Below are 13,723 nucleotides of genomic sequence, written 5' to 3'. Positions count from 1 at the left end.
GATTAAAAATGCAATTTCCAGGAAACCTCCCAGAAGATAGAAAAAGAGGAGAGAAAAATAAGAAAATTACAAGATCAATCCAGGAAGCTTAATACTGGACTTCCTTCCAGTAAAAGATAAGAGAATGGTAGAGAAATTATCAAGTAGTAAATCATTACCAGACCCAAGAGGCCCCCAACTTTCCCACACAATGATTTTTTTAACTTGACCTCAGCTTTAATATACATATAATATATATATATATATATATATATATATATATATATATATACACACACACACACACACACACACACACATATATATATATATATATATATGTGTGTGTGTGTGTGTGTGTGTGTGTGTGTGTTTGTTTAAAACTATTTCCTTATTTTTTACTGAGGTGAAATTCACATACCTTAACCATTTTAAAGTATGCCCTCAGTGGTATTTAGTGCATTTAGTGTCGTGCAACCACCACTTCTATCTAATTTCAAAACATTTCCAGCTGAAACCGGTTTGGCTCAGTGGATAGAGTGTCAGCCTGCAGACTGAAAGGTCCCGGGTTCGATTCTGGTCAAAGGCATGTACCTGAGTTGCGGGCACATCCCCAGTAGGGGTTGTGCAAGAGGCAGCTGATCAATGATTCTCTCTCATCAATATTTCTAACTCTCTATCCCTCTCTCTTCCTCTCTGTAAAAAATAAAATATATTAAAAAAACAAAAAAACATTTCCATTCCTCCAAAAGGAAGTCCTGCACCCATTAAGCAGTCTCCCCCATGTGTGCCTCCCCACCATCTGGCAAACACCTATCTGCTTTGTGTCTACACAGCTTTACCAACTACAGATACCATGTGTAAAGGAAGTCATACAGGATGAAGCCTTCTGTGCATGGCTTCTTTTACTCAGCATGTCTTAGAGATTCACCCACGTTGTAATATGTATCAGTACTTCATGCCTTTTTAAGGCTGAAAAATATTCCAGTGCATGTATACGCCACATTTAGTTTATCCATTTATCAGTTGAAAAACATTGGGTTATCTCCACCTTTTAGCTATGAATTCTCCTGTGAACATTCCTATAGTTGAGTACTTCCTGTTTTCAATACTTTTGAGTATATAATGAGGCATGCGGTGGCGACACCACCAGCATGCACAAAGTTTCCAGTTTCTCTGCATTTTTGTCAATGCTTGTTCTTCTCCACATCTTCTTCAGAGAAATGTCTCTAAAACTCAATAACCGTATCCTCGGTGAGGATTTTTTTTTTTTTAAGGGCAAAGGACCTGAATAGACACTTTTCCAAAAAGGACATACACATGGCCCATAGGCTTATAAAAAGATGCTCAATGTCCTAATCATCAGAGAAATGCAAATTAAAATCACTTCACACCTATCAGAATGGCTATTATCAATCAACAAACAAGTGTTGGTGAGGATGTGGAGAAAAGGGAACCCTAGTACACTGCTGGTAGGAATGCAGACTGGTGCAGCCACTGTGGAAAACAGTATGGAGTTTCCTCAAAAAATTAAAAATGAAAATGCTTTATGACCCAATGATTACAATTCTGGGAATATATCCAAAAAAACCCAAACTCTAATTTGAAGGAATATATGCACCCTTGTGTTTATTGCAGCGTTATTTACAACTAGAGGCCTGGTGTACAGGATTCCTGCACTGGTGGGGGCGTGGCCTGCAGGGGTCGGCAGCTATGGGGACACTGCTCATCCTGGTCAGCTGAGCAGCTGTTAACCTGCCCTCTGAGCAGCCCCTTATTCCAGTCAGCCTGGTGGTGTTCACACTGTGGGAGTGCACTGACCACCAGGGGGCAGACCCTGCGTTGACCGTCTGCCCCCTGATGGTCGGTGAGCATCATAGTGACGGGTCATTCCACTGTTCGGCTGATTTGCATATTAGGCTTTTATTATATAGGATAGCCAAGATTTAGAAGCATTCCAAGTGTCCATCCGTCGATGAGTGGGTAGAAAAGCTGTGGTACATTTACACAATGAAATAGTACTCAGCCGTAAAAAGGAGGAAATCTTACCCTTTGTGACAGCATGGATGGACCTGGAGAGCATTATGCTAAGTGAAATAAGCCAGAGAGACAGGTACCATGTGATCTCACTCATATGTGGAACCTAATGAACAAAGTAAACTGACAAACAAGTGATCACACCAGCTTATTGGCTGTTTCATTGGAGGGACTGATTCTTGGAGCCCCACCACTGCCATTTTCTGTGATGTCACTATTTATATATTTTTTTAACTTTTAATTTTGACATTATTATAGATCCACAGGAAGCTGCAAAGATGCCACAGGAATGCCTCGTGCACCTTTCACCCTCTTCCCCCTAACAGCATCTTATATAATTATAGTATAATATCAAAACCAGGAATTTAACACCTACAGCTCAGTGACTTTTAAAAGATCACTTCAAACCAGGCTTAGCCGTATGCATTTTCCCAGATCAGAGGTAAAGAGATCCTAAAAGCTTTGAGAGAAAAAAGCCCCAGCGGAGATCAAGCACCAGAGTGCAAAACCATGGAGCAATGCCTCTCCCCTTCGAGTGAAAGCATTTTTTATCTGGAATCATAAGCGAAGGGTGAGAACAGAAGAGACATTTTCAGATGTGCTAAGTCCTCGGTGCTACCACAAGATGTCCTTCCCTTTGGGAACTGGAAAGGGAAGAGGCAGGGAATCCAGGAGGCACGTCCCCGGACAGGAGGCGCCAAGGAAGGGCCGGGAGTGAAGATAGCCCTGCGGCTGCTGGGCCCCGGGAGAGTGAGGCCAGGCCCCGGGGCGGCAGCGCCAGGGAACCGGGAGAGGGACCGCCTGTGGGCAGCGATGTGGCGGGGTATTGCAGAGTGTAAAGGGCTCAGCCAGCCTTTTAAGAAATAAATAGATGAAGAGAATGAGATTAGTTTACCTTCCAGAGAAAAAACTTAGGTAAGAAAACATAATTCTGGTATTTACATTTGGCTTGGTAAAAAATAATAATGTATTTTCAAAATGTTGGTATTTCTGAATGTTCCTTTAAACCATAAATTACAACACAGCTGTATTGGGGAAGTGGGGGAGGGAGAGAAGCTGTAAGAGAGATAAAATAATAATCCACCACCACGGGAAGTCAACAGGCCGCATCTAAAATTATTGAATCCAAAAAAAAAAAAAAGCAGAATAGGCCTATATATTTAGAAATCTAGCAGTAAATGGCAGAAACAGCCAAGAGTTCAGAGTCCTCTCAGAAGGGGCAAACCTTGCCATGCAGAAGGGGTATGAGTGTTTGTTTTTGTCATAAAAACTCTATTTTGCCTTACGCTATATGCAAAAAGCAGTCTAATAAAATAACAATAATTTAATGTTGGATTGGAAGTACTATTATCAGGCAAAAAGCAATACCTAATAAAACACAGTTCTGCCCATCCTTTATGGAGAAGGCCTTCTCTAAAGGTTTTATAATTTGAAAGATATTGAAAGAGACTGCACATTTTACTTTTGAAAATGGGAAAATGAAAACTCCCAATGTGGGAAGCGCCGTCAAGCTGACAGGACAGCGGTGGCTCTCCCTGAGGCAGGTCCGAACGGGGCGCAGGGACCCGGCCTTCAGCACGGGGGTCGCTGGTCCCAGGACGGCAGGACAGACCAGGTGCAGCCGAGGACAGAGCTCTGCTCTCCTCACCCATCTGCCTCTGACGGGAGGGCTCACGTACTGTCAGCCACACGTCACCGTCGGGGTGCACGCCCCACCCTGCGTGTGCAGATCTGCGCAGCGATGAGGGGAGGAGGAGGGTGCATGGCAACACCATCTGAAGTGGCAGATGGTAACAGACATGTGTGAAGGGATGGTGGTGGAGACTGTTATTTAAGAGGCTCGGGAGGGAAACGGGCACTGATCTGAGAAGAGAAAAGCTGTTTAGTGCTTTCCCAAGACCTGGCAAGGAGGAGCCGGGAGCCGTTGCTAAGGAGAAAACAGACAAAGGCACAAGAACCGTCTGACTCAGCGCTGGCGTGGGGGTGGCGGGGCCGAGGCAGGGCCGGCCCCCAGGACGCACTCAGCAATCGGGATGACAAAGTCCTGTCCTCCTCCTGTGAGAGGTCTTCCTCCTTCGGGTCTCACTCTCCTTCTGCACCGGCCGAGCTCCCTGTCCTGGGGTCGCCTCGGAGGAGCCTGGCGGAGACTGTGAGCAGGCGGGAGGCGAGGCCAGCAGAGTCCACACCTCTCCCACACTGGGCCCTTGGATCGTAGTCAGGACTCACTTCTTTCTTCCTTCCTTTCTTTCCTCTTTGATTTTTTGGGCATCTGATTAAAGATGGAGGCAGTTTAGCTCCAGTGTATGAGGAAACTGAATGTGGCAGAGCCCACAACTCAAACCAACACCATCCCACACACCACGCTGCCCACACACACCGAGCCCACCCAGCGGTCACCTCACCCATGGCAGAAAAGAGGAGCAGCCGCAGACCATGACCTTGGGTTCAAGGTAAAGGTGTTTGGCAAGCCTAAACCTCAGTGACTTAAGAAAAACCAGCAAGAAGTTCTTAAAGAGGCCTGAGCCCTGTGGCTGTGGTTTGCCGACTGAGACACCAAATGTATCCCCAGAGGCTGCAGACAGACTGACCGCGGGCGGGTCCCAGAGCAGCACAGCGGAGAGAGTCCGCAGGGTGAGGAGTTTCAAGGCAGGAGGGTAAGGACCCCATAAACGGAAGGCAGCAGGAAACTTCGACTTTCTTATGAGATGGCAAGATCACTGCTGACCATTGAGTGTCAAATCCGTGTTGACAATCCGGCCAGTGCTGACCTAGGAAGCCAAGGGTGTGTGGGCAGCTCACCGAGACGCTTTTGCCACTAACAGGACACGGCCAGCGGCAGGTGCACGGCCGGGGCTGGAGCGCGGGGAGTGAGGAGGTGGCCCCCTTTCTGCTCTCAGCATGGGCTCCAGGCCCAGGGGAGTCTTTATAAGAACACGTGCAGCCAAAACCGGTTTGGCTCAGTAGATAGAGCGTCGGCTTGGGGACTGAAAGGTCCCGGGTTCGATTCCGGTCAAGGGCATGTACCTTGGTTGCGGGCATGTCCCCAGTGGGGGGTGTGCAAGAGGCAGCTGATCGATGACTCTCTCATCGGTGTTTCTAACTCTCTGTCTCTCTCCCTTCCTCTCTGTACAAAATCAATAAAAATATATTAAAAAAAAAAAAAAAAAAAAAAGAACACGTGCAGATATTCAGATCCCACTCCGATGAAACAACCCTCCCGTACCTCGGCCTTTAACACGGTCTGGATCTACAAGTGAAAACGCCCTGTGCTCTGCACAGGTTGTAGGGATGTAAGCAAGCACTTCATAGAGGCAAGGTGACAAGCACTCGGGCTTCCCAGGAAAACAAATCCTGCCACGAAACAAGGAGCTGGACGAGGACGAGGACAGACCCAGTGACTGTTCCCCACTACGGAGCACAGGGTGGAGACTCGCACCAGCTCCAGCTCACAGGGCGCCTCCGCCCCGCACACCATGCACGCGGACGGCCAGCGGCTGGTCCTCAGGCGGCTTAGGGAGGAGGGAGGTAGTTACCACTGTCGATCCTGAGGTGCAGGCGCAGGCCCCGTTAGCTCACAGCGCTTTCAGGATTTTCAATTATCCACTCAATAGCAGCCCACCCCTGGAGCAACACAGAAGGGTTTCAACAGGGTGTGAGAGCTCGGCCTCCTGCAGCGGCAGCTGCAAGCCTGGCATTAAACGCCGGTTTTAAAGGTACAACAGTAACAATTTCCCTGCAAGCAGGCAGTGTCTCAAGTTCAAAATTAAGGGGTATGCATTCTGCCTAAAACTCCCGCCCCAGGTTGGCTACACGGACACCATCCGCAGGCCCCCTGAGTGTGGGCCGAGGGGAAGGGCAGCCCCCTCCCGGCTCCAGGCGTCATCCCTGAGCTCTGGCTCCGAAGCCGGGGGACCTGACTCCAGCTCCCCGCTCCTGTGCCCACCCTCGGCCTCCCAGCCCTCCCAGGCACCTCCCCAATTGACCAGGGGTTCTGTCAAACCGTAACTGCAACTGGAGGGAGGACTGATTCTCTACCAGGCCTTCGACCCCTACGGTAAGTGAGTAAAAGAATTGTGTTTGGCTGCACTGAGTTTACCCCGGTTTGTCTCATAAAAGGTCTGAGGTGGCCTTGGCTCGCCCAGGATTGAGTTCCTCCTGTGTTTTTTCACAAACCTGAGGGCGCCTGCCCATAGCCAGACACCGGACTCACGGGTAAGGCTGCCCCCCCACCCCGCCCCCTACCGCGGAGGGCTCGCGGACACAGTGCCTGCGGTGTCGGGCCCTGTGGTTTCACCTTCCCTGAACGAGCTAAGCGACGGCATTCGTTTCTCAGGTCTGGATTTCTCTAAACAGTGGGGCAGACTGGCTCTTCTAGACTAAATGCGAGCAAAAGCGGTTTTCCGCTGGGATCTGACTTAAGCGCGGTAGGAAGGGAGGGACGGCTCAGGCAGCAGCTAACGGATGACCAACAGAGGCATCGCTTCTCACTATGAAGACACAGGAGGGGGGGAGAGCCAGGGTGGGAGCAGAGGGAGGACACCGGGGAAGGTGGGAGCCTGTGAAGGAAGCTCGGGCGAAAAGCCCAGGCCCTGCCCTCGTGGGCGGCAGGCATCACCTCGAACCTGCACACGTCCAAGCTCTCTCCCCTGCTGCAGAGGAAGGCAGCCTGGGCCCCGGGAGCGTCCCTGGGGCTGAGCCTCCGCCCGGGCACCCGGCAGGACGGCTCCGGGTGCCTCCTTCCTCCTCTCACCCCCACCAAGCTCCCTCCCGGGCCGCCAGAGGCCAGCTGCCTCCAGGGAAAGCCTGCAGACGGAGAGGTGGGGCCAAAGCTACCCAAGGCCTATTCAATAGGAAACCGGTGAAAACCCCCAATACCCTGCCTGATGATGTAAACACTCAGCATTTTGATGTGTGGAGTCTGTTTAATAGCTGAGCCGATTATTTCAGCTTTTCGCCTCGGCTGGCTTTCCCCTACTCGTTTCCCTCAGATGGCTCACCTTCCAGTTTTGAATGTAAATGTGGAGCATGTGCAGCCGGACGAGCTAAACTAGACAGCGGGCCCAGCACGCATGGACACGGCCCTTGTGTCCACCCGCCTCCCCTGGCCCCTAACAGCCGGAGCACACCCAGGGCGGACGGAGAGCCGTACCTTCTTTGCGTTGGATGATATTGTGTTGGCCATTAAGCCTTCCAGGTAGCTCCCCAGGCTGATCCCCTTCACGGTGATGATGGCTTCCTGGGTGAGCATCGTCCTACAGGGGAGCAAGAAGCACAAGGCTGAGCTGCCCTGGGGAGGGAGGCCCCCCCCCGCCCCGACTCGGAGTTCACCGTGTGGAGCCGGGCAAGACCACGTACATGTCAGGGTTCTTCGGATGGGGGGTGTACACCAGCCTCTCGTTCACCGACACCAGGTTTGTGAGCGTGATCTTAAAGAAAAGGAACAATGGCTTTAGGTTCTGCTTCTCTTCCATTTCTTCCCAAACCAGCGGCCACACTCTTCCATCCCCAACACGGAACGGAAGAAACCTTTTGGCTCAGAAGGCGCCACCGTATTAGGTCCCATGGAAACCGATCCTGGCGGCTGTCACCGGCCTCTCTCCACCCCCATCTGAGCGGGGCCTGGCCTTGCAGGGACAGGGAGCCCCCGCTTTTTCAAAAGTTTGCATATGCTACTTTGCTTTTAGGAAAGACCTACATTAGTCCCTGATAGAAACCATTTGCTAACTGATAGAAACTTGAAGAGGGTCTTTGCTTTTATGAGAAAAGGTGACAAGCAAAAACAGCATTCAGGAGCCACACTTAGCATCTCAGCAGCAAGCCCCAGTGGAGCTGCGAGCTGTCGGTGAGCATCTGTGCTTTCCCTCCGTTTATTTTGTACATCCTGACCAGGGTGTGTCCTCATGAAACCGCTTCTTCACTCGACACCATTTCGGCTTACCTAAGGTTTTATAGGAACACTGGACTTTTGGATAGTGAGAGAACTTGTATTTTCAAACTTCCAAACCCTCAGCAAAAAAAGGACAACATATTCCTGGGTTAGCATGCAGGTAAACAGCGGGAAGCTTCTCGCCCACCAGGGGCGGGCTCTGGCTTTGGGACAGTGTCCTGGGGTTTCACAGGGCAGCATGCTAGGTCTGCACAGACTGTGAGAGCAAGGTATAGAGGTATCTCCTCAGTGCTGTGTCCTGTAAACCAACTAGTTTCCCCAAGTACATTTTTAATATTTTCTATTAAGAACTATTTGAAAACTGGAGTTGTAGAATAGCACGGTCCCACAGAATTTTATATAATATTAGAAATGTCCTGCCCAGCCAATGTGGCTTAGTGGTTGATGCTCAACCTATGAACCAGGAGGTCACGGTTCAATTCCCAGTTAGGCACATGCCTGAATTGCGGGCTCAATCCCCAGAGTGGGGCAGGAGGTAGCCGATCAGTGATTCTCTCATCATTGATGTTTCTCTCTCTCTCTCCCTCTCCCTTCCTCTCTGAAATCAATAAAAAAATATATTTTTAAAATATATATATTAGAAATGTTCTATCTCTGAGCTGTTCATTGTCGAAGTCATTAAACATGCATGGCCAGTGTACACTTGGAATGTGGTTAGTGTGCAGGGGAACTGAATTTTTAATTTCACTTATTCCTAATTAATTGAAACGGAAATAGCCACATATGGCTGCCATATTGGCCAATGGAATTTCGTCTTTGTTTGACCCAATTTACTCTCTTACCAAAGAGCCAATTCCAATATAAGACCTTTTTTTTTTTTTTTTTAAGTTCAAGTGGTCCAAGGCAATACAATCTTCCAGCAATGATAAACTTAAAGCACTTATATCAATACTTTGCTCATGTAATAATCTTTTATGGTGCTCCGTAGACTGGCCTCTGTTCTGGCAGAGTGGTTAGCAGGGAAATCTCCTTCCTGCTATTGAGTACAGAGTAGTCAAAAGCTCATTAGTTACAGTGAATACAGTGTATGAAAATATCAACATTAACAATGAAACTCCGATTAGCTATTATCTTTCTATGTGCAATATTTTTATGCCTTTATAAACCTTATTTCCCTACATTAATCCTCATAACAATACTGTGAGGTTTGTTCTTTTTTCTTTTCAAGGCAAGGCATGTGGGACCCAGAAAAGGTTAGTCAGGAACATACGCAGTCCTACCACCATTCCGTGATAATTTCAGGACACGGGTTCACAACTGTCCTGCGCCACACCCTATCTCCTTCCCACTGGGCCTCACCGGAGCATGAACAATCCTTCTTTACTGGAAACTAAACTTTCGTGAAGGACGGAGTGGAATTTCCAAGTGGAGGAGAGAAAACGGAATATGTGAACTGTCAGCGGGCCAATGGCTCCCTGTGACTTCACACAGTGAGCGGGGCTGCCTGGGACGAGGGGAAGGTCAGGGATGGTATGCCAACACTGCACGTGGTTCAGGACCCAACCTTCCAGCACACAGAGACACGTCCACAGTGAGCTTTCATGAAGTACACCGTGTGCCGAGCCGATGCATCCTCCCCAACATGTTTTTGAGTATGCATTAAGCCAAAGTACAGTTTCTTAATTGAGAGAAGTGAGAGGGAGTGAAGGAGGAAAATTGCCTTTAAAATTTCTGCTAAGTCCAAAGAAAAATGAAACTACTGCTAAAAATCACCCTTGCCAATGGAAGTCAGGATAGAGCTGTGGTTGGCAAACTGCGGCTCGAGAGCCACATGTGGCTCTTTGGCCCCTTGAGTGTGGCTCTTCCACAAAATACCACAGCCTGGGCGAGTCTATTTTGAAGAAGTGGCATTAGAAGAAGTTTAAGTTTAAAAACTTTGGCTTTCAAAAGAAATTTCAATCGTTGTACTGTTGATATTTGGCTCTGTTGACTAATGAGTTTGCCGACCACTGGGATAGAGGTTGGGGGTAGGGGGGTTGGCGATTCTGGAAAGGAACAAGGGATGGGGGAGGGTGGACACATTCTGTCTCTCGATCTGTCCACTGCTTATATAGATGTGTTCACTTTGTGACAGTTCATCATTACGTGCATTTTCTAGACACTGTACTGGGTTAAAAAGATAATAACGTCCTACTAAATAAGTTCACCTATGAGAAACAAGCGATCGCTCAGACCAAAGGTGGGCTGGACATAAAGGTAAAGGAAGCCGTTACGCACCACCACCACGCCATACCAACCACCTCTCCCAGCTTAGGCCATTGCTTACATTGGTGGAACAAAGCTCCATCTTCTTTTCCACTGGGTCCACCACAGAGTGTTCTTTGATGTATGTTAAAGTCCTGCTGGTCCCCAAAATCTAAAAGACAAAGCAAAACCAGCATAATGGAATGTTACAATGTCATTGTGTAGCATCAAACACAAAACGCCGTGTCATTTACTCATTTGTACGCGGGTGGGGGTGCGCCATGAACCTGCGCGGTACCCTCAGGTTTCTGTCCCAGCAGGTGGGAGAGACGCTGGACAAATGAATGACTTCAAGTGGACCTGAGTGTCTGAGTGTAATGAATGCTTTGATGTAAAGGAAAATGGGGGTGGGGGGCAGGAGTGCAGAGAAGGCCCTCTGCCAGCGGCAGAGCCTGGGAGGGAGGGAGGGTGCCACGCAGAGCTCCGGGTGGGCAAGGGCCCAGTATGTGAGGAGGTGGTGGGCGGGCAGGCGTCTCTGAGCCAAGGAGAAGCTGGAGCAGACCCATCCCTCACGTCCTCAGAGGAAACTGCCCTGCCGGCACCTTGCTCTTGTACCTCCAGCCTCGAAAACAGAGGAAACAAATGTCTGTGGTTTAAGCCCCCAAACCTGTGGTGTTTATTTCAGCAGCCCAAGCGAGGCCGGAGGGGATTCTGTGCCGGCGGGGGGCCGAGGGCGGAGCCACGCCACGTGTCAGGGGGTGTGTCGGGCCCACGGAGACGGACAGTTTTGTGCCGTCTGCAGGGGAACAGACCATCTCTCGGGCTGCCTGGACATCCCGAGTGGGCGCTCTGAGGGAAGGGAGTCATTTCCTGCAGATGGTGCCCGCTGGGGCGGAGGGGGTGCAGCCGGGGGATGCAGGTGTAGTGGGAGCACAGCCGTGCGGGCGGGGCGGGGCGGTGCAGGGGCAGGGCCGGGGTGCAGGGGCAGGGCCGGGCAGGGGCAGGGCGGGGCGGGGCAGGGGCAGGGGCAGGGCCGGGCGGTGCAGGGGCAGGGGCAGGGCCGGGCAGGGGCAGGGGCAGGGCCGGGCGGTGCAGGGGCAGGGCGGTGCAGGGGCAGGGCGGTGCGGGGCAGGGGCAGCGGGGCAGGGGCAGCGGGGCAGGCGGCTGCGGGCTCACCGCTCTCACGAGGGCGGGCAGCCCCCACTCGGTGCTGAGCAGGCGGTGGCTGTGGAGCCGGCCGCGGCGGTCCACGCTGCGCTCCAGCACGTCCACTCCCACGACGCAGGGGTTCATGGGGTTCGGGTACTTCCGCATGGCGGCCTTGATGACCGTGTCCCATGGGTGGCTGGAGGGAAAGACAATCTTGGCATGAGCAAGCAAGCCTTTTGCAGCGGGTACCAGAGCGGCGCTGGGAGCCAGAGGTGCAGTGTGCCAGAGTGAACCGAATCGAGTTTTTCCTTTTGGTTCTAATTGAAGGCATATCCAACTAATGCGTATCAGGAGTCCAGCTCCCACCTAAATCCTGCGTCCTGGGATCCTGCTGAGCCAACCAAAGGCAATCAGAAGGCTCTGCCACCGGCTGAGCCAGGAACCTGGGGCACGAACAGGAACAGGAACAGGAACAAGAACAAGAACAATGACAAGAACAACAACAGGAACAGGAACAAGAACAAGAACAATGACAAGAACAACAACAGGAACAGGAACAAGAACAACAACAACTGAGGAGCCTGGCAGCTGCGCGCATGCTCATCTCACCTGGTGGGCATCCCCAGTCCAGAGGCCTCGCAGACCAGACGCCTCCTCACACTGGGGCCTTGGCCCAGGCTCTTTCCTTCCCTGTGGCTCCACACTTTTCCTGTTCCCACCCTCCCTCCAGTCCTCAGAGAGGTAAAAGCGTTAGCTTAGGGCTTCTGCGCAGGGAGACAACTCTCCCCATCCCTGGCCTGCCACCCGCCCTCCCCTGCTGTGCCATGGGGTGACAGCACGAGGGAGCGGCACCATCTCTCACTCTTGCCTGCACTGCTGCAGTGAGTAAAGGCTTGGCTCGCGGTGGCCATGGTGGGGTGGGAACCCATCCCCAGGGCGCTCGGCCTCTGTGCCCCACGGCAGGGCGGCTGAACTGAGGGCAGAGCTGGCACCAGGGAGGCGGGAGGCCTCATTCCCTACCCACACTGGGAAGCGGGAAGACATAAAATAACCAAGGCCCGCTCTATGCATAGTGAGGGTGGCAGGGGTCCTCAAACTTTTTAAAGTGGGGGCCAGATCACGGTCCCTCAGAGAGCTGGAGGGCCGGACTATATGAACTACTAATTCCTACTGTAACACCTCGGCTGCGCTCACTGCCCAAAAAACCTGGCGGGCCGGATCAGACTCCTCTGCGGGCCGCATGTGGCCCGCGGGCCGTAGTTTGAAGACCCCTGGTGTAGAGACAGGGGCTGGGATGGAATGACAGGACGTCTGGGATTTGCCTATAACAAATTGGAGGAAAGAACAGTAGGTGGGGACACGTGAAACCAGACTGGCTGCGAGAGGGGAGCTGTCGACCTGGAAGGTGGCCCTGGGCCTCGTCATCCTAGTCTTCCCTTTTCATACTTTTGAAATTTCCATAACAGCCATTTTTTTAAAATAAGGATGAGGGTAGCCCAAACAAGGCGAAGTCACCTGCACCCTACTTAAGCAACTCTGGGCCCACATCTGAGCGCGGCCCACCTCACACACCCAGCGGTTCCCACACTCTTTCAGGCGGTCTGCAAGGCCAACACGGCTCCACGATGCTGCTAAGACATGGTTCGTCTTTTTCACTCAATGGACATTTACTGTCTCAGGAGGCCGGGAAGTGCTGGGCAGCTGGGGGTGGTGGGCCCAGCTGGCTTCTTCCTTCCATGCCCATCACTTGTACTAGCTTTGGTTATCTGGCAGACATTTTCTCAAAAACCAATTAAATGGGCCCATCACTTCAAGGAAAACAACTGATAGTATTTGTTGCCAAAGATAAAACTTGGGTTTTGGGTGAAAATTTCAAAAACTTGTATGCACTCCCATGGCGCCCCATATTGTCACCGGGGAAACCCATATGCTCCCAATGAGCAGTGCCAGATGCCACAGAATCACACAACAGTGAGAGGCTCATTTAAAATGTTGGACAGGCCAATTACTCTGGTCATTATGGTTTCAGATTTTACATTAGTTTTGTTGTAGTAACAAAAATAGCCACAATTAGCCGAAGCTGGTTTGGCTCAGTGGTAGAGCGTCGGTCCTCGGACTGAAAGGTCCCAGGTTCGATTCCGGTCAAAGGCATGTACATTGGTTGCGGGCACATCCCCGGTAGGGGGTGTGCAGGAGGCAGGTGGTCGATGTTTCTCTCTCATCGACGTTTCTAGCTCTCTTTCCCTCTCCCTTCCTCCTCTCTGTAAAATATCAATAAAAAATATATATTTTTTAAAATAGCCACAATTACTTTAAAAGACTATTAAAATACTCCTACCTTTTCCAGTGTTTTATTCACACACTGTGTGAGGCTGGGTTTTACTCACATGCTTCAAACAAAACAATACTCTAAACACTGAATGCAGA

At 50.9% G+C, this 13,723-nt stretch overlaps 1 protein-coding gene and 1 long non-coding RNA gene across 6 annotated transcripts in view; one reads left to right on the top strand and one right to left on the bottom strand.

Annotated features, from left to right (window-relative positions):
- The window catches only part of PRELID3A (PRELI domain containing 3A), a 41,931-nt gene that overhangs the window by 24,599 nt on the left and 3,609 nt on the right, over positions 1 to 13,723 (bottom strand). For 2 of the 5 annotated variants that reach the window (XR_014795285.1, XR_014795287.1), the window contains exons 2-7: positions 11,324 to 11,492; positions 10,230 to 10,319; positions 7,372 to 7,442; positions 7,166 to 7,268; positions 5,550 to 5,704; positions 3,881 to 4,285 (exon numbers count right to left, since the gene is read on the bottom strand). Coding sequence is in view for 2 of the 5 variants with exons in the window: in XM_084887354.1 (XP_084743480.1) it covers positions 5,584 to 5,637; positions 7,166 to 7,268; positions 7,372 to 7,442; positions 10,230 to 10,319; positions 11,324 to 11,492 (487 nt within the window). In the remaining 3 variants the exon portion in view is untranslated. Of the gene's footprint in view, positions 1 to 3,880; positions 4,286 to 5,239; positions 5,705 to 7,165; positions 7,269 to 7,371; positions 7,443 to 10,229; positions 10,320 to 11,323; positions 11,493 to 13,723 lie in introns of those variants that run through there. The other 3 variants (XR_014795286.1, XM_084887354.1, XM_084887353.1) reach the window with 3 other exon arrangements.
- Positions 310 to 2,982, top strand: LOC311624317. The gene is made up of 2 exons (XR_014795288.1): positions 310 to 1,051; positions 1,807 to 2,982. It is a non-coding gene; the product is annotated as an uncharacterized lncRNA (long non-coding RNA).

This window comes from Pipistrellus hanaki (assembly GCF_964339955.1).
Source record: "Pipistrellus hanaki genome assembly, chromosome: 6".
NCBI classification, from domain to species: Eukaryota; Metazoa; Chordata; class Mammalia; order Chiroptera; family Vespertilionidae; genus Pipistrellus; species Pipistrellus hanaki.
Note: the sequence above shows the minus strand (reverse complement) of the source record. Positions and strands in the feature narration are given on the sequence as shown.